We start from the raw sequence: 23,841 nt of genomic DNA, 5'->3' as shown, positions 1-23,841 counted from the left end.
TCCATGGTTATTATCCATCTCCCAATAGTAAGATAAAAAAATATATATCCACTGTAATATATTTCAGCCATCAGGAGTACCTGTGTGTCATTGTAAACATTTACTACATCTATTGGTCTGTGGGTGTCACATATGAAGAAGATTGTCTCTTCCTGTGGTTGCAGAGTCTCCAGAAGATCAACATTTGCACCGCAGTTTATAAGAACAAAATATTGAAACTGAAAAGATATAAATTAAAAGTAAATACTATGAAAACCTTCAGGATCATGTATAAAGCATCACATCAAGGTTTTAAAGTGTTTCAAATATTTATAATGTAGTACCAAAATGAGGGGAAAAATTTTTTTTAGGTAACTTAAAATTTGGCCGATGGCAAATTTACAGGACTTTTTCCTTTCCCAAAAACAAAGTCTGTTAATAGTATTTATTAGGCCCTGTTCACATTACATTAGAGCAGTGGTTCTTAACCTGGGTTCCATCGAACCCCAGGGGTTCGTTGAGTCAGTCTCGCGGGTTCGGCGGAGGTCAAGACACACACCCGACCCATATGATTCGTGATTACACACCCCGCTTGGCTGCAAGTGATCATGTCCCACCTAACAGATCTCAGAGTACTGTTTTACCCTACTGTAAATGAAGCCTCTTATCCTTTGTGGCGCCGCTCCTACGCGATTGCCTGCATGCGCCCCATGCTGGAATGCACCACTTCTGGCCAGACGGTCCCTCTGACAAGCGGACAGCCTGGACGTACGGATGCCACTGGAACAGGTAGGCACACTGAACCACCATTGCCTTCCCTCAATGCCTGGCTAACTGTGTCTAGTTCATAGTTAACCCTATCCTTACACTGAATCACCACTGCCTGTATTCAATATTTGTTTATCTATGCCTATATTCTTTTTAACCCTATCCCTACCTAGCTATCCCTGCCTCCAACCCTTGTTACTTACCTGAATCACCACTGCCTTTATCTACTCAGTAGATTGTGCTTTATGGTTTTGTTCATTTTGTGCACCTATGTATAAATATATATACCTATGTTTTGAATTTGAAAAAAATCTTATTTTTCCAAGTAAGAGGGGTTCGGTGAATACGGATATGAAACTGGTGGGGTCCAGTACCTCTAACAAGGTTAAGAACCACTGCATCAGAGGCTTCCATCAGACAAATACATTCATCAAAATGTCAAAAGGATGCCACGTGTCCTCTGGAGAGTAAATAGGGCCCCTATTCACATTTGGTATATACACCTAATGTAGTGCTCTAATGTGACGTGTACAGAGCCAACTGACACTGTGATGACATGGGGACTCATTCTTATATTGGGTAGAGATTGACTATTAAGAGTAAAATGTTACATGCACCGTCCAAACACTCACTTCTTTGGAAGGTAGCCCTACCTTGTGATGGACCATGTACTTATAGTCCTACTATTGCAGTTAATCTTTCAGTATGGATGCTCATTCTGTCTACAAATCTTTTGGGGCCTATTAAGTTTCAGGACAGAGTTTGGGGTCATTTATTCCCTCATTCCCACACTGATTTCTCAGGTTGGGTGGATAAAGGAATTTTATCCCTGACCATTATTTGTGATGGAGATGTATTGATGACCTTTACAGATATCGGTTGGCTCTCTCCCCAAGGGACTTTAATAGATTCTTGCAACTGCAACTCTTATTTAAAAATGGTGCTCACCCTCTCCCCCTACCTCATACAAAACCTTCTTTATAAGTCCTCTGAAAGACTTATGGTATGTCAGTGGCGTACCTCCATCTGTCCATGATACCACAAGAATTGTTATTTCAGAAACGGTGGGAAAAGGATTTGAGGAGAACTATTACACAGTCCCAAAGGCAATGTAGTTATTCCTCACCCTCCAAAGTATCTTTGTTTGCTAATCACCTGGAGTCCTCTCGTAAATTGCTATACTGATTGTAATTTACACCTACACGTTAGGGGATACTTACATGGCAGAATTTTCACATGCGGAATTCCGCACAGACTCTGCCTCAAATTAAAGCCAAATAGACTTCTATTGGATTCCGCACTCCCTTTCACACTTCTGAATTTCTGCATGCGGATTCCGCAAAAGCCAGAAATTGGGGATCTGCGGATGTTGGCATGGCATCAATACAATTTTATATCCTGACTGACAAGGCTCATTAGGATTTGTCTTATTGTTTGGGGTAAATCTATTTAAGCTCCTATGTCGGATAAGCACAAACATATCAGGTAGCTTACCTAGCAGTCGTATATACTAGGTTGTGTAATGCCCTTATTTTGCTTGTGACCTTATGTCCTGGTTATTTTTGTATCTTTTAAGTTTGCTTTGTTTTGTTTCCCCTTTATACTAAGGACATGCAAGTCCTCCACTGTTACTATATGTTTATGACAAAATTCAAGAAAATATTTGTTAAAAAAACCAACTATGCATTATAGAAGCTTCCTCCCCCATGGCATTTTGCTCTTTAGACGTTAGTATTTTATTTGTTATCTTAACATACAAAGATGTTTAAAAGTACCACATTTTACAAAAAATTGCTGGGGAAAAATAACTGTAGAGTTCATAACAAAAAAACAGCTTGATTATGGATTTTTATTGAAAGCAATGGAAAAACAACTGAAATTACAGCCATACAATTTTATTTAAAGTAAGTTCACTATAAAAATAAGTGCAAAGTGTGTTCTTTCTGGCTATTAATGGCTGAAAAAAAATGTCAGTTTATGGGAATATGTTGCAGATGTTTTTAAGCTGAGACAAATCAAACACATTTCAAACAGTGAAAAAAACAGCTAAATGAATCAGATGGGAAAAAAAATGACAAATTATCAGCCTTTATTTAAAAGGAAATCAGTCATCAGTTTCACCAGCACTAACCTGTCAGTACAGACAGGTAGTGCAGGTAACACTGAAGACAACCATACTTACCTGGTCCCATTCTGTGCTGTTTCTACTACCGTATCTTCTGTTCCGGTGCCAACTTTGAGCATGGGAGGCGCTTCGTGACACACCGCTGCTGTTTGCTGTTGCAGTTAGCAGCAGGACCCAGCAGACAACAGAAGCGGTGACATCATGAAGCTCCTCCCATGCTCAAAGTCTGCCTTAGAATTGAAAATATGGTGGAAGAACCAGAGTACAGAATGGGACCAGGTAAGTATTGTTATCAGTGTCACCTACACTACCTGTTTGTACCATCAGGATATTGCAGGTGAAACTGATGAGAGATTTCCTATAATGAAATTCAGCCTTTTTTTGAGGCAGAACGTACTGAAAAAAAAACAAAAAAAAAACACGAGTGTGAATAGGGTTTGTTGAACACTTGAATTGCACTGACGACAGAATTTCAACAGAAAATACACAATGTGTGAAGTCACTAATAGTGAATTAGGGATGATTTATCAAAACATGTGTAGAGGAAGAGTAGTGTAGTTGCCCATAGCAACCAGATTGCTTCATTCATTTTCCACAGGCCTCTTTAACCCTTAAGGACTCAGGTTCTTTCAGTTTTTTGCATTTTTTTCTTCCTTTTAAAAATCATGACCCTTTCAATTTTGCACCCAAAGATCCATATTATGGCTTATTTTTTTGCGCCACCAATTCTACTTTGCATGGACAGTCATTTTACCAATAAATCCACGGTGAAACAGAAAAAAAATTGCTTTCTACACAGTGCATTTTTCTGAAAAAATTCCACCTATTCTTTATGTCCATATGATTAAAATGATACCCCACTTATATAGGTTTGATTTTGTCTTACTTCTGGAAAAAAAAAAATATATATATATATATATATCAACTACATGCACGAAAATGAATAAATTTCAAATTGTCATCTTTTGACCCCCTATAACTTTTATTTTGCCGCGTATGGGGCGGTATGAGAGCTCATTTTTTGCGCCATGATCTGAAGTTTTTAGCGATACCATTTGTGTATTTGCGTTATTCCAAGCTGCTGAGGAAAAGTCGCCACTTTATCCAGCCATATCCAGCATTCAACCATCTGTTCCCATGGCGGCATCCTTCAGACACAGATAAATTCTGTGCACATCGCCACAGCCACGAGGAGATTGCCAGACCTCGGGCTGAATGAATGAAACCACCACAGCGCTCCTAGAAGACGGGACTTACTACTATTACCGCTGTATATTTTGAGACGGCGAGTCTCTAACAGCCAGCGCATTCTTCATATGAGCCGGGACAATCATTCTAATAAGGTACCATGTACGTGATTGCATTCTGAGGCGCTGCAGTCCCCTTGTCTAAAGCCCACACACATCGCTGTATACATGTGAGACTGCGGAGTCTCTAATAGCGAGCTCTCTGCTCTGAGAGCGGGGCTACATTGTAGCAATTCCAGTCCATCTGTTACTTATTAACATTGTATCCACCACTAACATTGTATCTACTTCAAAGCATCACTATATCTATTGAGACTGCCGAGTCTCTATTAGTGAGCTTTCATTTAAAAAAAAAAAAAAAAAAAAATGAACTTTTTCCTTTCTGTGGACATTACCGTTACCAATACCAACAGATTTCATTCATTACTATTTTTTGCTGCTATATTTATTGGGTTTATTTTTTTTTTTAACGTGTGATACTCATCTTTTACAAACTGGATAACCACAGACATGTGGCCCTTTATTTTATTAATTCTATTTTAAGTATTGTCATATTTTAGATTGTTTTATTTTTAATGTATTTTTGCCATTTTTGACTGAATATTGCCTCTATCTATTTGTGTTTCCACTGACCCACAAGGGCCCTGTGAGTCATGGAACACATTAAATTTTAACATTGTGTGAATTCATATACAAATATAAATTTACTTACCATTTATTCTAGACCCTGAGCCTCAATTTCTTTACTATTTATTTGCTATTTTCGACACAGTGGGTATAGGTGGCATTTGAGTTGCTCGGGTCGCAGGTCACTAGTCTGATAAGAGCCTCTCCCAAAATTTTCTCTGTACCATTTGTATATTGATCGGACTTTTTGATCGCTTTTTTTATTCATTTTTTCATGATATAAAAGGTGATCCAAAATACGCTTTGTTGCGTGTACGCCATTGACCGTGCGGTTTAACATTAAACCACATACCACATGTTTATTTACACAGTTTTTTTTTTTATGGGAAAAGGGGGGCGATTCTTTTATTAGGGAAGGGGTTAAATGATCTTTATTTACTTTTTTTCACCACACTTTTTTTGCTGTGTTATAGCCCCCTTTAGTGGCTATGGCAGTGCACACACTGATCTGCTACACAGATCCTTGCCAACAATGAACAGTGCCATTTGTGTATTTTTGTTACTTTAGACTCGGCGATCAACTTTGAACGTCGCGTCTAAAGGGTTAATAGTGCGCGGCACAACGATCGGTGACGTACGCTATTAGCCCAGGGTCTTGGCTTTCATTAGCTGCCGGGACCAACCCACTATGAGGTGGGGTCATGGCGTGATCCCGCGTTATAGACTGGGAGCGGGCACAGGGAGTACAAGTACGCCCTGCGTTCTTAAGAGGTTAAAAAATAAAAGCAGCACAACAGTCAAAGAAGTTATGATGGTGCGAATACCAGTTAGAATGTGCAAATACCAGTTAGAATGTTGTAAAGACCTGTCAAAAGTTTTGAACGGTCGGGGTCTAAGTGTTCACACCACAACCGATAGCTAGAACTAGCTGGGAGAAGAGTACCCTAGGAGAGGAAAAATGTCAAAGTCTATGGCTTTTACAGGCTAAAAGCCATAGACTTACATTGAAATTTTTCCTCTCCTAGGGTACTCTTCTCCCAGCTAGTTCTAGCTATCAGTTGTGGTGTGAACACTTAGACCCCGACCGATCAAAAAACTTTTGACAGGTCTCTACAACATTTATTTATGTGCAGCTAGCTATACATCATAAAACTGTGAAAGAATAAGGCTGGGTTCACACAATGTAAAATGAATTGAAAAGCAGCAGTTAGAAATAAAGCAGTGTGTGCACTATTTCACAGCCTTTTTTCCTTCATTTTGCAATATTTTTTTTTTTAATTCTTAATTTTTATTTTATTTATTTTTCAGTTTTATGGAACATAAATTAATACATTTACAAAACCTGTGAAAACACCCCAGAAATCGTGCACATATATACAACACAACAGTATTCCATGCAGGGGAGAACAATGTATAGGAAATATAAACAAGTCCCGAAACAGGATTAGTGTCGAAGAACAGTAAGTAACACTATTAAACCTGAAAAGACTAAAGAAGGGCAGCATTCTAATTACTTAGTTAGTGGGAGTATTGGAGAGAGCCTTCATTTAAGGCTTTGATTAAAACACAGTTTTAGTAGGCATAGTCTAAACACGGTGTAGAATATGGCGATTTCAGCAGGTATAGTCTAAACACGGTATAGAATATGGTGATTTTCATAGAGAGAAACAGCAGCAGGTACACAAAAAAAGGCATGGACATAAAAGCTAGAGAGTCTTCTCACAAGGATATTGTATACATGCGTTTATAAAGCCATTTACTGTACAGGTAAAGTTATAAGCTATAATGTGTAAAAACAAACAGACAACGTCTGAATCTAAAACAATCCTACCTGTTCTTTGTGCTCAAGGAAAACTATTTCAAGTTCTTGCCATCCAGAAACTGGAATCAATGTGTATTGGACATGGTCACACTGAAACAAAGCCTAGAGGAGAAACACATAGATATGATTTGTAACATAATAGTAATATTAGTTTCATGTGGGTTCATCCAGAAGCACACAATAAGATGCTGCCTTCTAGCCACCAAGAGCATAAAACAGTTCTTTGTATTACGGTTGTGCACTAGGAACCCGAACTCACACAGCTTCATAGGTCTTAATGATTCTATCAGGACAGATACTTTGTCATGCAGTTCAACAGCTACTGTTAGCCGTAATACAGACAAAGAAATGCGCCGCTTAGTCTACACAGATGGCACAAGGGTTTATAACGACTTTACCATACAGAGTATATCAATTTTTAAGATGCCCAAGTCAACAAAATACAGGGACCTGTTATATCTACTTGTGGTCAGGACTTTGAACCGTGCGTGGGCTTACCTGTTATCTCCTGCCAAGGCCACCTGCAAGAAACTAGATTTACCAAGACCTAACACAAAAACTCTACTTATAACATAGAACAGCGGTTGAGGTGTGCCTGAAAACCGCGTCGAGGGTCCGCCTATAGAGGGCAAAAATACACCACCAGTTAGGGTAATTAAGTATCATTTATTTATAGTGCCAAAAATTGAAATGCCTCTGCCATTTCCCTTGAGGGATCTGGGACATAAGTGGTATATGCATCAGACCGCCACCTCCCCAACTTCTGGATGACATGTACAGGCACTTTGTGCCTGGAGGCCACCGATGCTGCTCCTATGCGGAATGAGTGACCTGAGAACTCTCTGGGGTTGTGTCCTAAATTACCAAGCAGCGTGCGGACATGCGATGTGAAAAGAGAAGTGGTAAGAGCACCCCCACCGAAAGGCAACAGTGGCGACTCCGGAGGCTTATCATGGAGGAACTCAAGCAGTTGTGCCAACACCGCCACCGGGCACCAGTTGTTGCCTGAAGGAAAATACTTAACCACCGCCCCCCACCTACAAGTTTTTGTGACAGACAGTGAAACTTCGAACCAAGAACCCTGCCACCTTAAATGAGCCTTCTGTGGATGTGTCGCTCCCCGCCTGACACATGAAAATTCACCCGGCCGGAGGAAGCCATAGAAGGCTAGATAAATGGCAGATTTGATTATCAGACTGCGCTCGAAGCCAAACGGGTTATTGGCTAATGCGTCAGACATGGCTCGGAACAGCTCGCCGCTAATCGGTTTCCTGAGAGTTGGCGCTGTGGCGCTACGAGCCACCACCCCTCTGAGCGCAGCCTTGACAGCCTGAGATGATAGGATAGATAGCCTGTCTGGGTGGGATAAAGAAATGAAATGCTGAATGCCCGAAAGGTAAGATTTGATAGTGCTATGAGACAGGTGCAGAGAAGAGTGGCAGAAACCGATGAAAGATAGAATGATAGTGGTGTCGTAAGAAAAGGGGATGCTATGTTGCGACAGATATGCCCTGAAGGTGTCGTGTGCTGCATGATAGGCCTTTCTGGTATTGGGGGCTAAGGCGTCCGACATTAACTCCCGGGCCACCTGTGTAATAATTCAGTCCAAGATTAATTGTGCCAGGCAAGGGGGTTGTGTTCCTACTGCGTCTGCTTGCGGAGCCACCTGTGAAGAGAGATGGAAATTAGCCCTGGACAGAGCATCTGCGGCCGTGTTGTCTACCCCCGGTATGTGTCTGGCTACAAAATTGAAGTTGTGTTGTAAGGACACCCAGACTAGTCTGCGCATGAATGACATGACAGTAGCATGCCCGGAACTGCCCTTGTTGACTATGGCAACTGTCGCCTGATTGTCACACTGAAACTCCACCGTCTGCCCTGACCACTTGTCGCCCCATGTCACTGCAGCTGCTACAATGGGGAAAACCTCAAAAAGTGCCGAAGTGCTGCTGAAGCCTGCCAGAGCCAATACCTGCTTGGACCATTGGCCCGCCATCCACCTGCTGCTCCACACTGCACCATAACCGATGGAAGATGACGCATCGGTGCAGATCTTGGGGGACAACTCGGAGGCTGGCGGGACAAACATAGCCGTCCCATTCCATTGTGCCATGAACCTATCCCACATGTTCAGGTCAGCCAGGGCTTGGCAATCTAATCACACCCTACTGTGTTGATGAGGGACACCATGCAGCAAAGACAATATTCTGGATACGAACGCTCTGCCCTGCGGGATTGCTCGCATAGCAAATGCCAGCATTCCCAGCAAGCTCTGCAACTCTCCCTTGGTCGTGACCTGGGAGACCGTGTACTTGTGGATAGTGTCTGATACGGTTGAGTTTGTCAGTGGGCAAGCTGACTTGCATTGCGACTGAATTTAGGATTACTCCCAGAAAGGTGAGACACTTAGTTGGACCGACCGTTTTCTTGGGAGACACTGGCACCCCAATATCAGTGAACAGTTTCAGCAATCTGACCAACTGGTCCGGCTCTTCCCTCGGGCGACTGAGCAGAAGAAAGTCATCCAAGTAATGGATGACCTGGCTGCATCCAGAGACATTAACCAGCAGCCAGTGCAATGCCTGGGCCAGTTGGTCAAACAGCCACGGGCTGCTCTTGCATCCGAAAGTCAACTTGGAAGCAAAATAATATGCCCCTTGCCATTTGAGCCCAAACCATTGCCACTGGTCCCTGTGCAAAGGCAGCAACTTGAAGGCGTCAGTGATATCCGCCTTCGCCATCCAAGTCCCTGGGCCGAGCGCCAAGATGACCTGAATAGCCTGGTCTATGGAAGAATAATGCATGCTAAACTCCTCGGATGGAATGAGAGAGTTGATACTGGGGACAAGTGACCCATGAGGAGCCGACAAGTCAAATATCAGTCTCTTTTTCCCATTGAACTTGCCTGTTACCACCCCTACCGGACTGACCCTCCAAGACCTGAATGGAGAAACTAACAAGGGGCCAATCATATAACCTTTCATTAGCTCAGCATTTATTAATTCGGTGACAACAGCGGGATCGTTTACGGCAGACAGCAGATTGTCGCATTCAAATGTGGCCTGCGGCAGTGTGACCATGCCGGCGTGGAAGCCTCTATCAAAACTATTGATCAACCATTGGACCCAATCTGGGTCCGGGTGACCCGCGAGCAGAGCGGCCAGGACTGGGGTACGTACCCCGCCTAGTCATGCTGGCCCTTTCTGCCTACATGCAGAGCCCGGATGTGCCCTGAAGCAGTAGAAGCAGACGTGTAATAACCTGCAATTGCTGAAGTTGCACGAAGACATGTTATAGTTGTTACAAATTTGTGAGCCTCCGAGGTAGTGTACTGGACGGCCCAACTTATCCACGGAAGGTGCGGACCTGCTGAAACTGTCCGTGGAAGGTCTGGTGGCGCCCTGCTCGCCCTGTTGCGCCAGCCCTACACACCACGCCGTAGTATGCGTGATTGATTGACAGGCAGCACATGCGGGGAATTTGAGATTTGCGAAGTGGCTGCAGAACATCTGTGAATCTTCGATGCTCCAGTCCGTGAGGTACCCATCTTGGCTGAAGGCCGCCGCTGCCATGGCTGAGAAACTTCTATGATAATCGTAGAAATGGGTACCACCGTATTTGTATGCGTATTCATTAACCCTCAGCAAATACAGGTCGAGCTCCTCTCTGCGCTCCGGCCTGGCTGAGCATATCACCTCCCTGTATTTGCTGAAGGCAATCACAAACTCGTGGATATTTAGCTTCCGTTTCAGCCTGGTGTCCTTACTCTTAAGGACAACAGATAAGTCAGCGCATGCTACCGTTCTAGTGTCCTCAATGTCGAAGGCAGATAGCAACAGGGCCGCCAAATTGATGTCCTTCCCTTCCAGTATGTCCTTTCTCAGGGCTGCTGGGACAAAATGGACTGGTGACACCCTTGGTGGCCCAGAGCGCCTACCTGGGTTGCCTACCGGAACAGGGGCAGACATCTGTGTAGGCGTTGGCGCCTGCAATGCTGCTGGAGCTGGAGGCCCCTGAATGCCCCTTCTCTCCAGAGAATCCAGCCTGCCCAACATGGAAGTCATCATTGCATGCAGTTCAGAGAGGGTGGACTGGCTCGAGGTCCCCTCCTGACTGTCGCCAGCCCCCTGATCCGCCATGAGGAGTTTGTACAACTCTGCTTTTCGGGCGGTTGATGGAAATGGAATTGCTCCCTTGCGCAACTCCTCCATCAATTTGGGGATCGTCCAAGCCCTGTAAGCTGCAGAGGAGGGCGTCCCTCGCACGGAGCTTCTAGCTGGTGTATCAGGGATGGACATCGGGTCCTCTATGTCTGACACGTGAGACATGACCTGTCCGGGCCGTAACGGGTGCCGGGGAAACAAAACGGTAATCGTGAGTCACCAGATATGAGAAACGTGTACCCCCCTTGCTGAGTACTGACTGACCTTACCACCACTGTAACACAACAGTAAGACGTCTGAACGAACAGCAAATCGACTGTAACCCTGCAAACAACCGAATACATACTTAATGTTAGCTTACAGCTGCAGACTGCCCGTGCAATGTGGCCGAACCCAAGAGTGCTGACCGTAGTGCCAGTGCGACCCAGAGTACCACCTGAATAGTTTGAAACGAGGCCTGACCGTGTGTCTGACCGAGAACGTGTGCATGATGCGTATAGTCATGAATAATTAAACCGTGAACACCTGACTGCGAGTCAAGATTACAGTGTGCACCGTTTCTAACTAACTAGCGATGGCTCTGAAGACGTGTCAGCAACCACCGCAGGCAAGTGGTCACCCTTGAAGAAGAGTCAAGATCGCAGTGACCACTACCCGTGTAAACGAAATGCTCTGTATGCGTGACAGTAGCAATGACGCCTTGAACCCTATCTGACATGTCGAGTCAGATATACAGTGATTCAGGGCCTATGTGTAACAGCAGTAGTGCGTAACATTAACTAATGTAACAGGAGTATTTAAGCATTTGACTGAAATGACGTGAACTAGCGTCTGCTAGCGAAAGTGATGACCACCGTGAAACGTGAATAAATAACATGAACAACCGCCGTACGGTTGGTACTGACCGTAGCCAAATTTGCAATGACCAGGAACGTAACGACCACCTAACTGGATACAGCCCACCTAAACTGCAAGAGAAACTAACAGTGTACTAACCATATGGTTTACGCGCCACCTACCACCTATGACCCATACATGCTGACCCCCCCTTACCCCCCCCTATGCCTGAAACTACCCCAACCCCACTAATTACTTGACTACCCCAAGCTTCTGACCCGATACCCCGATATGCATGACTACCCCCCCCCTAAACCGAAGCCACAGTAATATGGATTATCGTATTAACTTTACAAGCTGCCCCTTGTCTGCGACAGTGCATGTGTCAGGAACTGTGGCCTGACACCGGTGCACCATGAGCCAGCCCCTATTACTGCATGGTACCAATACACTCTGTAAGCCTAACATTTCCTCACACACACACACACACACACACACACACACACACATTTTTTTTTTTTTTCAGCGCCACCTGCTGGCCATCCGTGGAGCTATACCGCCGGCTCCCTGGCATGCTGTGACTCCGCCCGTTCAGAGCCCCGTGTTGCACGTGAGACGCCGTTACAGGGAGACCCACGTGGGTCGCGTCTCCCCGCGCCTGCCATGCCGCCAGCTGCCGCTGGATCCAGAGGCCGTGTTCACTGCGGCCAGCCCGGGCATGCGCTGCACCGACGGACCGCCGCCTACATAACACGCTGGGTGCCGGAGCCTGCCCGCCAAACGAGGGGAGCAATAGCAACAGACCAGGGCCCCAGTAAAGAAACCTGCCGGTCACCCGGCACTTACCTGCACCACCACACACCTGACCCAGCGTACGCAACGAAAGAACCCCCGCAATTTCGCCAACCCAGCATACGCCCAGAGGGAGGGGCCGATGGATGTTAAATAGCCAAAGCCCCTCCCACAAATTCAGCCTGATAGGCTTCCCACATATAGCCACAGGCTATTTGACAATACTATGTACATTTTTGCTTACACAGACAAACATGGGGTCTGTTTGGTGCTATTGAGACTTGTTCTACAATCAATCCCACATATATAAATATGACCATATGTGAACATTAGGAAGTTAACATATTGCAATGCAAACCGTACCATTTATGGCAGAACAATGAGGAAAATGATTACCAAAAATGTACTTAAAAAAAAAAAGGTGTTATCCAGGATTATAAAAACTGTTCCACACACCATGCTACACCTGTCCTCAGGTTGTGTGGGGTATTACAAATCCATTCACTTTAATAGACGTTGTCTGTGATACCAAACATCCTGTGGACAAGAGTGGCAGTTTTTGGAAAAGAGCAGTTTTCTCTTTTTTTTAATCCCTTAAGGACCACAGGTTTTTCCATTTTTTGTACTTTAGTTTTTTCCTCCTCACCTTTTAAAAATCCCTTTCAATTTTGCACCTAAAAATCCATATGATGGCTTATTTTTTGCGCCACCAATTTTACTTTGCAGTGACATGAGTTATTTTACCCAAAGATCTACAGCAAAACGGAAAAAAAAAAAAAATCATTGTGTGACTAAATTGAAGAAAAAAAACGCCAATTTGGAACTTTTGGGCGCTTACGTTTCTACGCAGTACATTTTTCGGTAAAAATTACACCTTATCTTTATTCTGTAGGTCCATACGATTAAAATGATACCCTACTTATATAGGTTTGATTTTGTCGTACTTCTGGAAAGAATAACTACATGCAGGAAAATTTATATATTTAAAATTGTCCTCTTCTGACCCCTATAACTTTTATTTTTCTGCGTATGGAGCAGTATGAGGGCAAATTTTTTTGCACTGTACCATTTTTGTATTGATCGGATTTTTTGTTCAGGATATAAAAAGTGACCAAAAATATACGCTATTTTGGACTTTTGAATTTTTGCACGTATGCCATTGACTCTGCATTTTTTAGAGTTTGGACATTTACGCACGCGGCAATACCACATATGTTTTTTTTTTTAAATGGGAAAAGGGGGGTGATTTGGACTTTTATTAGGGAAAGGGTTAAATCACATTTATGAATTTATTTTTTTTACACTTTTTTTTGCAGTGTTCTAGCCCATAGGGGGCTATAACATTGCATACACTGATAACCAGCACTGTTCACTGCAAAGCCATAGCTTTGCATTGATCAGTGTTATCGGCGGTCGATTGCTCAAGCCTGAATCTCAGGCTTGGAGCAATCAATCGTGCTGGAGGAAGGAGAGTGACCCTCTGCTCGCGTCCTAGCTGATCGGGACACTGCATTTTCACTGTGGTGGTCCCAATCAGCGCCACTGAGCAACCAGGAAGGTTTTACTTTCGTTTTAGATGCGGCGTTTTCTTTGAACGCCGTGTCTATAGGGTTAATAGAGCGCGGCACTGCGATCGCTGCCAGACGCTATTAGCCCCGGCTCCCGATACATGCTGGGACCGACCCGACATGAAACGCGGTCACCGCGCGTTATATTGTGGGAGCCAGCCACGGACCTAAATATGCATATGTGATCATTAAAGGGGGTACTCCACCCCTGGCATCTTATCCCCTATTCAAAAGGATAGGGGATAAGATGTTAGATCGCCGCGGTCCCGCTGCTGGGGACCCCGGGGATCGCCGCTGCGGCACCCCGCCATCATTACTGCACAGAGCGAGTTCGCTCTGTGCGTAATGACGGGCGATACAGGGGCCGGAGCAGCGTGACATCATGGCTCCGCCCCGCATGACATCACGTCCCGTCCCCTTAATGCAAGTCTATGGCAGGGGGCGTGACGACCGCCACGCCCCCTTGCCATAGACTTGTATTGACGGGGGCGGGCCGTGACATCACGAGGGGCGGAGCTGTGACGTAACGATGCTCCGGCCCCTGTATCGCCCGTCATTACGTGCAGAGCGAACTCGCTCTGCGCAGTAATGATAGCGGGGTGCCGCAGCAGCGATCCCCGGGGTCCCCAGCAGCGGGACCCCGGCGATCTGACATCTTATCCCCTATCCTTTGGATAGGGGATAAGATGTCTAGGGGCGGAGTACCCCTTTAAGGGTTTAAACAAATTTTTATTGAGATTTTTCATATAAGAGACAAAAACAAAAACAGTTTGCAAATACAGCATTCAAGGTCTGTAGACCTGGAAAGAAAACGATGGGCAAAGAGTATGAACAGAACATCAACATTTCAATATATGTAGGATTGAACCAGCTAAAATAGCCAATCAATATGCAAGAAGCAAGTATAGGCAATCGAGCCGCCAACTGGCCACAAACATGGGATGGGGAGGAGGAAGGGGAATACAGAGGACCACAAGACCAACACACAAAACAAAGCACAAAACCCAAAAGAAAAATAGGAAAGGGGGGGGGGGGTATGGAAAGAGAGAAGAAAAAAAAAAGAGAGTAGGAAAGAAACAAAGCTGTCAAGTTCACGGAGGTTGGCGATCAGAAAAGCGGTCCCAGGGTTCCCATACAGATAGCAATGTAGGTGTAGAGTTATTCAAAGAGGCCGTAAGAGATACCAGAGAGCTGATCTCACGTAGACGGGCCGACAAGTCAAGTTCAGAAGGAGGCAAGGTTCGCTTCCAACATTAAGCTATGAGGGTCTTGGCAGCTAACATTAAATGCATGAAAAGCTTAAATGGCTTCTTGGGTAAAGGCCTAAAAGACAGGTGCAGAAGGTAATGAAGGGGTCTAAGGGAACTGAAACACCCAAGACATCAGTAATCAATCGTTGTACCAAGCGCCAATATGTTAATATGAGAGGGCAAGACCAGAAGATATGAAACACCATCCCTAATCCCACACCACAGTGCTAGCACTGAGGGGGCAAGACCAGGATTCAGTCTATTTAGGAGTTCGGAGGTGTGATACCATCCCATTTACATTTTATATTGAGTTTCCTTATAGGCCGTGCATATAGAGGCCTTAGAAGCCCGGTCCCAAATAGTCCGCCACTGCTGGATAGAAATGGTAGTGTTCAAAACCTCCTCCCAACTCATATAGGGATAGGAGGGAGAATAACCATGCAAAGGATAAAGAAGGAGTGAGTAAATAGAGAGAAGTCCCGATGCCTGAGGTCCATTATAACACAGCCGTTCAAAGCCCGTGTGCTGAGAAACAACCCCGGAGTTAAGTGATGAAGACATATAATGCCTCAATTGCAAATAACGGAACCATTCAGATAGGGGGAGCTCCCTGCGGGCAACCAGTTGATCAAAGGACAAGAGAGATCGGGTGAGGGGATCCACTACATCAGCCCAACAAAAAAGACCCCAGGAACCAAACACCCTCACCATACCAGAGGACAGACCAGAGGAGAAATCAGGGTGGTACAGAAGAGACCACATAGGCAACAAGGGGGAGAACATCTGAAAATTCCTGCAGCAGTAATCCTACACTTACCTAGAGAAAGATATAGGACCCAAAAAAGGAGGACAGGTAAGGGGGAGGAATACACCAGAGGAGAGTACTCGGATGAATTGGGGCCAACCATAATTTTTCCAGTTCCATCCAGTGACTATATGCATGTTATGTAGACCATGTCGCCAGGCGTCGCAGGTGGGCCACCCAATAATATTTTGCAACATCAGCAACAGCAAAACCACCCATGGACTGACTAGCCATCATTACCGACATCGGAGGCGATGACTCTTCCCATTCCAAATAAAAAACGGAAGATATCGGAAAGAGCGAAGAGAGGCACGCGGACCGGCAGAGTCTCAAAATAAAGCAGTTTAGGGAGGATTTTGACCGCTGCAATTCGCCCAAAAAACTAAATATATTGCGACCGCCATTTCTCCATAAGGGTCCTGAGCTCACGAAAGAGAGGGAGGAAGTTAGTAGAATAAAGGGAGGAATAGGAAGGGGTAAGAAGAACACCCAGGTATTTAATTGCAGTATGAAACCATTTAAAAGAATAATCAGAGCGTAAGAGTAGAAAGATGCAAGGAGAGGTTAAGAGAGAGAGCTTCAGTTTTAGACAGGTTAGCCTTTTACCCAGAAACCACTCCATAATCATGGAGAACCCAATAGAGGCAAGAAAGAGAAACCAAAAGGACGAGAGGGTAAGCGGAACATCGTCTGCAGACAGACAAAACTTTAATTCCCTGTCATGAAGGGCAATGCCAGTGATGTTCGGGTCCCCACGAATCATAGCAGCAAGGAGTTCAATACATAATGCAAAAATCAGCAAGGACAGGGGGCATGGAAGAAAGCAGTATTTTTCTAATCCTGGATAGCCAATGTATGTAAATTTTCTTGCATTCTTCCATTAAAATCTGACCGAATAGCTTGATGACAATGATCTGACTCTCCAAGAGAAATGTATTGGGGTATATGTATTAAAACCCGTGCAGAGGAAAGGTTGATCAGTTGCCCATAGCAACCAATCAGATGTCTAATTTTTCAGCAGCCTTTTTAAAATCAAAATAAGCAAACTGATTGGTTACTATAAGCAGCTTTCCTCTGCACAGTTTATGACAAATCTCGCCTACATGTCTGCATGCATACAGTCTTTCAGGAAAACACTTACCTGCAGTATTTTACATGCACACAAAGCATCGACATCAGGAGCGACAAGGAGAAGCACACGCTGTAAAGAAGAAAAGAAATTGTATAACTGCACTTATATGCCTAAAGCTCATACAGCTACTAAAGCTATATAGAAAAATAGCAGAGTACACCATAAACGTGTGATAGATGCAGAACAGGGGACCCACTTACCACAGCATCCAGGCAGCTGCATATGAACGTGACTGTCCATTCACTTTGAAGGGTGTGAAGACTAAATTATATGAAATATAATGGAGAGATCTATCAAAACCTGTCCAGAGGAAAAGTTGCTGAGTTGCCCATAGCAACCAGATTGTTTCTTTAATTTTTCAGAGGCCCTTTAAAAAATGAAAGACCCAATCCAATTGGTTGCTATGGGCAACTTAGCAACTTTATGATCTTTAAATAATAGCACACTGATCCCCAAATCTGTATGATTTTTGGTGGAGATATTCTGCTGTCCCAAATGAACAGCATTTTTACACTGTTAAATGCAAGTGTTGACCCAACATCACAGGTGCCCACAATAGTCCGAGATGATCTAATGGTGCCAATACCAGTTTGAATGGGCACTGTCACTTGACGGGTTGATCGGACGGGATCTGAGTGTTCACATCATGACCGATAGCTGGAATTTGCTGGGAAAATAGCACGCTAGACAAGGAAAACTTACCAGGTAAGTCTATGGGATTGTCTCAGTTGGTTGTGCTTTTCTCTCGCTCGTTTTAACAGTTGCTAGGGGTCTAAACACTAAGACCCAGACTGGTCAAAACTTTTGAATAGTCTCTAGTGAGACAGGTACGGTTTAGGTGGTCATAGGAATTTTGTCAATTGTATTTGCGGCTGAGAGCTGCAGTTACCTTTGGATAGCTGTATGGGTACATTCACATGTCCATAATTTGCAGCAGGTTTTCCCGCAGCTGATTTTGCTGTACCTTTCCTGAATCTAATGGTGGCTACCAAACTTATAAAATCACCTTTTTATTTCTCCACCAAGGTCAAGGAGATGGAGTCAAACTGCTCAAGTGCCACAGCCAGGCATGCCTCCTCACTACTGATGTACAGGGTATGTCAATGAAGGAGATGCTGGGAGGTGAAAGCAGGTGAGGAGTCATGCCAAGCTGTGGTACTTGAGGAGCTCAGTCTGTCTCCTTGACACTCAGCTGAGAAACAAAAAAGGAGATTTTATGTTTGGCAACCTAAATCCGCTGCAAGAAAGGTAACAGCTATCCACCACTGTCTGCAGCTCATAGCATCAATAGAGCTGACAGATTCCCTTCAAGGGTCTATTCACACGTACAGTATTCTGCGCAGTTTTGATGCACAGGATTTCACGCTGTGTTCAGTTTATATCTGCAGCAGAAAATCCTGCGCATCAAATCTGTGCAGAATACTGTACATGTGAATAGACCATAAAAGGAGGTAAACATGCTGTGAACTATTAATGGTGATGTAAGATTTTAAAGTGTATCTGTCAGATCCCCAAAAAACTGTTACCCAGTACCTAATCCTGACCATGTATGTGTATATATTTCTTTTTGTCCATAACACTTTATTAATTAATTTTTTTTAAATAAAAGTAAAGGGAGGGGGTGTGGCCTCAGGGTACATGCCTCTGCCTCCCCCCTCAGTATGCTGTCAGCATCTGCCTGCTTACCTCTCTCCTAGCATTAGCAAAACTACAACTCCAGGAATGTCCTTACTGACAGGGCATGCTTGTAGTTGCAGTTTTGCTTACCCAAGGGGAGATGTAAGCAGCGGCAGGTGGACATGCACGTGGCGAAGATGGGACGGACATGTGAGCGGCGGAGGACAGCTATATGAGGACGACAAGAGGGGGCTGACAAGTGTGCATCGCAAACCCGGGAGCTGCACCAGCTGACATCAGCTGTTTTCCCTGTGCCCTTCTTGCACTTACAGCATCACTGTTGATAGTAGCGTTCTGGGGAAAACAGCTGATGTCGGCCGTTGTGGAGGTCCGGTGTGGGGAAAACTCCTGCGTCCCTCACAGCTGAAGGAATCTTGAGGGAAGCAAGAGTTTTCACCACACAGGCAGTGAAGGTCTTTCCCGACTCTGTGCTCGCTCCCGGCTGCTGTGCCTTCCTGCAGGCAGAGTGACAGACAGGGAGCAAACACAGACAAGCTTGTCCAATGTCCATGCATCATCCTAATGCTGCCTCTGGACTCGCTGATGTCCTAGCAGGTAAGATAACCCCTAGTAGCCCGTTTTAGAGCCATGATTTCTATAAAAAAAAAAATATATATATATATATAATATATATATATATATTTTCTTATGAATATTAGAAAAGTTCATGTTTTGCCAAGATGTACAAAATATAAAAAGTTTATGAATCTGACAGTGCCCATTTAAAAGAAACTTGTCACCAGATTTTGACCTATATAACTGGTGGCAACATATTATATATAAAATAAGATTTCATCTTAGGTCCCGATGTATCCAAAATAAAGTTTAAAAAAGTCCCACACATCATGTAGTGGACATTGATCCATCAACTGCGTCTTTTCTCTTTACACGCACAAATTATGCACAAGTCCTGATTTTATGGCGCAAATATAAACCATCAAGGAGGACACCTAAAATGTTATAAGAATAAGTGCAGCATGTGTCATACATATTTAGATTAGACTCCAATCTGTACGACTGTAGATCTGGAGAACTGTAAAGTTCAAACTACTGTTCTTGATAAGTGCAAGAGATTGCGCATGTGTAGAGTGTAACCATGGTGACCATACAGCTAAGAATACCACTGTATGTGCAGGGAGGGAGATGGAGGTATGGCTGTTAGGTCTATGTGTATGTGTGATCAAGTGCATGCAGCAGAGCTGAAAGTGTGACTGTGTATATGCAGCAGAGCTGAGAGTGATCATGCATATGCAGCAGAGCTGAGTGAGTGACCCTGCGTATGCAGCAGAGCTGAGTGAGTGACCCTGCGTATGCAGCAGAGCTGAGTGAGTGACCCTGCGTATGCAGCAAAGCTGAGTGAGTGACCATGCATATACAGCAGAGCTGAGTGACCATGCATATGCAGCAGAGCTGAGTGACCATGCATATGCAGCAGAGCTGAGTGAACATGTAACATGTTAATAAAGTTGGAAAAAGAAAAAAAGACCAGAGTCCATCAAGTTCAACCTATATCCCCAATAAGTCCCCACTGAGTTGATCCAGGGGAAGGCAAAAAAACCTCATACTAGAGGTAAAAATTCCTTCCCAACTCCAAATATGGTAGTCAGAACAAATCCCTGGATTAACAATCTGTCCCTATAAATTTAGTATACATAACCCGCAATGTTATTACTCTACAAAAAATGCCTCCAGACCCCTTTTGAATTCTTTTACAGAGTTCCCCATGACCACTTCCTCTAGCAGAGAGTTCCATAGTCTCACTGCTCTTACAGTAAAGAACCCCCGTCTGTGCTGGTGTAGAAACCTTCTTTCCTCAAGACGTAGAGGATGCCCCCTCGTTATAGATACAGTCCTGGGTATAAATAGATCATGGGAGAGATCTCTGTGTGGTCACCTGATATATTTATACATAGTTATTAGGTCTCCCCTAAGCCTTCTTTTTTCTAAATAACCCCAATTCTGATAATCTTTCTGGGTACTGTAGTCCTTCCATTCCCCGTATTACCCTGGTTGCCTGTCTTTGAACCCTCTCCAGCTCCACTGCATCTTTTTTGTACACCGGTGCCCAGTACTGTACACAATAGGGATTGACCGATAGATTTTTTATGGGAGATACTGATAATATGTTAACTTTGAGGCCGATAACTTATACCGATATTCCGGTATAAGTTATCGGCTAACTCCTACTCCCCCCCCCACCCCACAGAGGCCGCTGCAGAACAATGAGTTAAAACATGCGCTTTAAATCAGTGAACTGCAGCGGCTTTTGCGGGGCCAGAGACCGCCGCCTCCAACCGCTTCTCTCCCCCTGCCTGTCCTGGGGTCCTCCCTAGTCCAACCACCGCCGCTGCCCCATTGCCTCCCCCATCCCCGGTTTTATAATTACCTGTTCCTGGGGTCTGCGCTACTTCTGGCGGCGGAGGCGTACTGAGCTGTCACTGTGCGCACTGACGGTGACGTCACATTGAGGACGTCACTCGTTATTGCGCAGCGCACAGCAATAGCGCGGGAAGTCGCAGAAACCAGAAGTAGCACGGACCTCGAAAACAGATAATTATAAAACCGGGGATGGGGGAGGCAATGGGGCAGCGGCGATCCCCCTTGCCGATACCGATAATGTCAAAAATTGGCCAAACCGATAATCGGTCGATCCCTAGTACACAGTATTCTATGTGTGGTCTGACTAGTGATTTGTACAGCGGTAGAATTATTTCCTTGTCGTGGGCATCTATGCCCCTATTGATGCCCCCCAAGATTTTATTTGCCTTGGCAGCAGCTGCCCGACACTGGTCACTACAGCTAAATTTACTATTAACTAAGACTCCCAAGTCCTTTTCCCCGTCAGTCATCCCAAGTGTGCTCCCATTTAATACATAATCCAAGCCCGGATTATTCTTCCCCATGTGCATAACCTTACGTTTATCAGTGTTGAACCTCATCTGCCACTTTTCAGCCCAAACGTCCAACCTATTCAGATCCATTTGTAACAGTGCACTGCCCTCTATTGTGTTTACCACTTTACAGAGTTTAGTATCATCTGAAAAGATTGCTACTTTAATTTTCAACCCCTCTACAAGGTCATTAATGAATATATTAAATAGAACAGGACCCAAGACTGACCCCTGTGGTACCCCATTGGAACAGTCACCCAATCAGAATAAGTACCATAAAAGGAGAACTCCAGAATATAAAAATTGTCGGCCATAGTCCCGGCAGTAAAAAAAAAATAATGATGTACATACCTTTCTCCGCTCCACCGGGGCTTCCTGTAACCGGCTCCAGGCTCCGCCGTGATCCTCTTCCTGGTTGCTGGTGGTCGGCGAGTCATACTGCCCTAAGCCAATCACCAGCCGCAGTGAAGTCCCGGCTCGGTAGGCGATAGGCTGAGCGGCAGTGTGCCGTTTTCAGCCCCGGCAGCAGGTTCCAGTGTAGTGAAGAATTTTGTGTCCTGAAGCGTTCTCCCACTGCCGCTCAGCCTATCGCCGGCCGAGTCGGGACTTCGCTGTGGCCGGTGATTGGCTGAGTGCAGTATCACTCGCGGACCACAAGCAACCAGGAAGAGGATCGCGGCAGAGACCGGAGACAGTTATCGGAGGAAGGTATGTACACAAATTTTTTTACTGCCGGCAGTATGGGGGACAATTTTTATATTCTGGAGTTCTCCTTTAATAACCACCCTCTGTTTCCTATAACTGAGCCAGCGTTAACACTGCAAAAATAAAAAGTGGAAAAAAAATAAAAATAATAAGTTAAAAGCTCATTTAACCCCTTCTCTAATACAAGTTTGAATCACGCCCCTTTTTCCATGAAAAAAAACAAAAAAAAACCTGTAAATAAAATTCAAAATAAACATGTGGTATTGCCGCGTCCCAACTATAAAAGTATATTGTTAATAAAACCACACGGTCAATGGCATAGGCGCAAAAAAAATTGAATAAAAAGCGATCAGAAAGTCCGACCAATACAAAAATGGTACCGATAAAAACTTCAGAACACGGTGCAAAAAATCAGCCTTCATACCGGCCCGTACGCGGAAAAATAAAAAAGTTATAGGGGTCAGAAAATGAGAATTTTTTATGTATAAATTTTTCCTGCATGTAGTTATGATTTTTTCCGAAGTGCGACAAAATCAAACCTATATAAGTAGGGTATCATTTTAACCATATGGACCTACAGAAGATAAAGTGTAATTTTTACCGAAAAATGTACTACGTAGAAACGGAAGCCCCCAAAAATGTTTCCGTTTCGCCGTACATTTTTGGGTAAAATGACTGATGTCACTGCAAAGTAGAATTGGTGGCGCAAAAAAAATAAGCCATAATATGGATTTTTTGTGCAAAATTGAAAGAGTTATCATTTTTAGAAGGTGAGGAGGAAAAAAAAATGAAATGCAAAAAACAGAAAAACACTTAAGACAGTGTTCTCCAAACAGTGGCTCCAGCTGTTGCAAAACTACAACTCAGCATGCCCGGACAGCCTTTGTTGTAGTTTTGCAACAGCTGGAGACACTATTTGGAGAACACTGACCTGGAGATAAATCTCTGAGCAGTGCCAAAGGGTCTGGAGCCCCCTGCGTGGTAAACATCGCTGACATAACTTTGGGGCCTGGACTGGATTCTTCCACAATATTATACAAGGTGCTTATGCTATTCTTTATACACTCCCTTGAGTATGAGTGGCTATAAACCCAGCCTGAAGCTGCACTAAGTGAGTGGAGACAGTAAGGATGAGCACACATATGTTTTATCATATACAGTAGATAAGAGCAGATAGGCGAGCTCACGTCCTACGTCACTACACCGGAGGGGTCGCGCTCACCTTGCTCACTATGACGTCGTAAAACTCCTTGCGGAGATCGCTAACGAACATCTCTGCTGCTGGCGGATGTCCTCAAAACTGGCGCTAAATCGCCGTGCGGGCACTGACCAATCACAGAGCGCGCTTCCTCCCTGACACGTAACCCCGCCCACCGGTGACAGATACCACGGCTCTGGACGTATCACAGACTCAGCAGCCAATGGTTACACAGCACTTCCGCTCCGTGCGCGG

General features: G+C 44.5%; 1 protein-coding gene across 1 annotated transcript in view; it reads right to left on the bottom strand.

Annotated features, from left to right (window-relative positions):
- Nucleotides 1-23,748, bottom strand: part of CDC45 (cell division cycle 45) — a 62,236-nt gene extending 38,488 nt beyond the window's left edge. Inside the window, exons 1-4 of the mRNA XM_056532212.1 lie at nt 23,611-23,748; nt 17,125-17,184; nt 6,578-6,670; nt 81-218 (exon numbers count right to left, since the gene is read on the bottom strand). Coding sequence (XP_056388187.1) covers nt 81-218; nt 6,578-6,670; nt 17,125-17,184; nt 23,611-23,661 — 342 coding nt within the window. The 5' untranslated portion in view covers nt 23,662-23,748. The remainder of the gene's footprint in view (nt 1-80; nt 219-6,577; nt 6,671-17,124; nt 17,185-23,610) is intronic.
- Nucleotides 23,749-23,841: the final 93 nt, after the last annotated feature.

This window comes from Hyla sarda, chromosome 1 (assembly GCF_029499605.1).
Source record: "Hyla sarda isolate aHylSar1 chromosome 1, aHylSar1.hap1, whole genome shotgun sequence".
NCBI classification, from domain to species: domain Eukaryota; kingdom Metazoa; phylum Chordata; class Amphibia; order Anura; family Hylidae; genus Hyla; species Hyla sarda.
The sequence above is the reverse complement of the archived record's forward strand: the minus strand, read 5'-3'. Positions and strand labels throughout refer to the sequence as shown.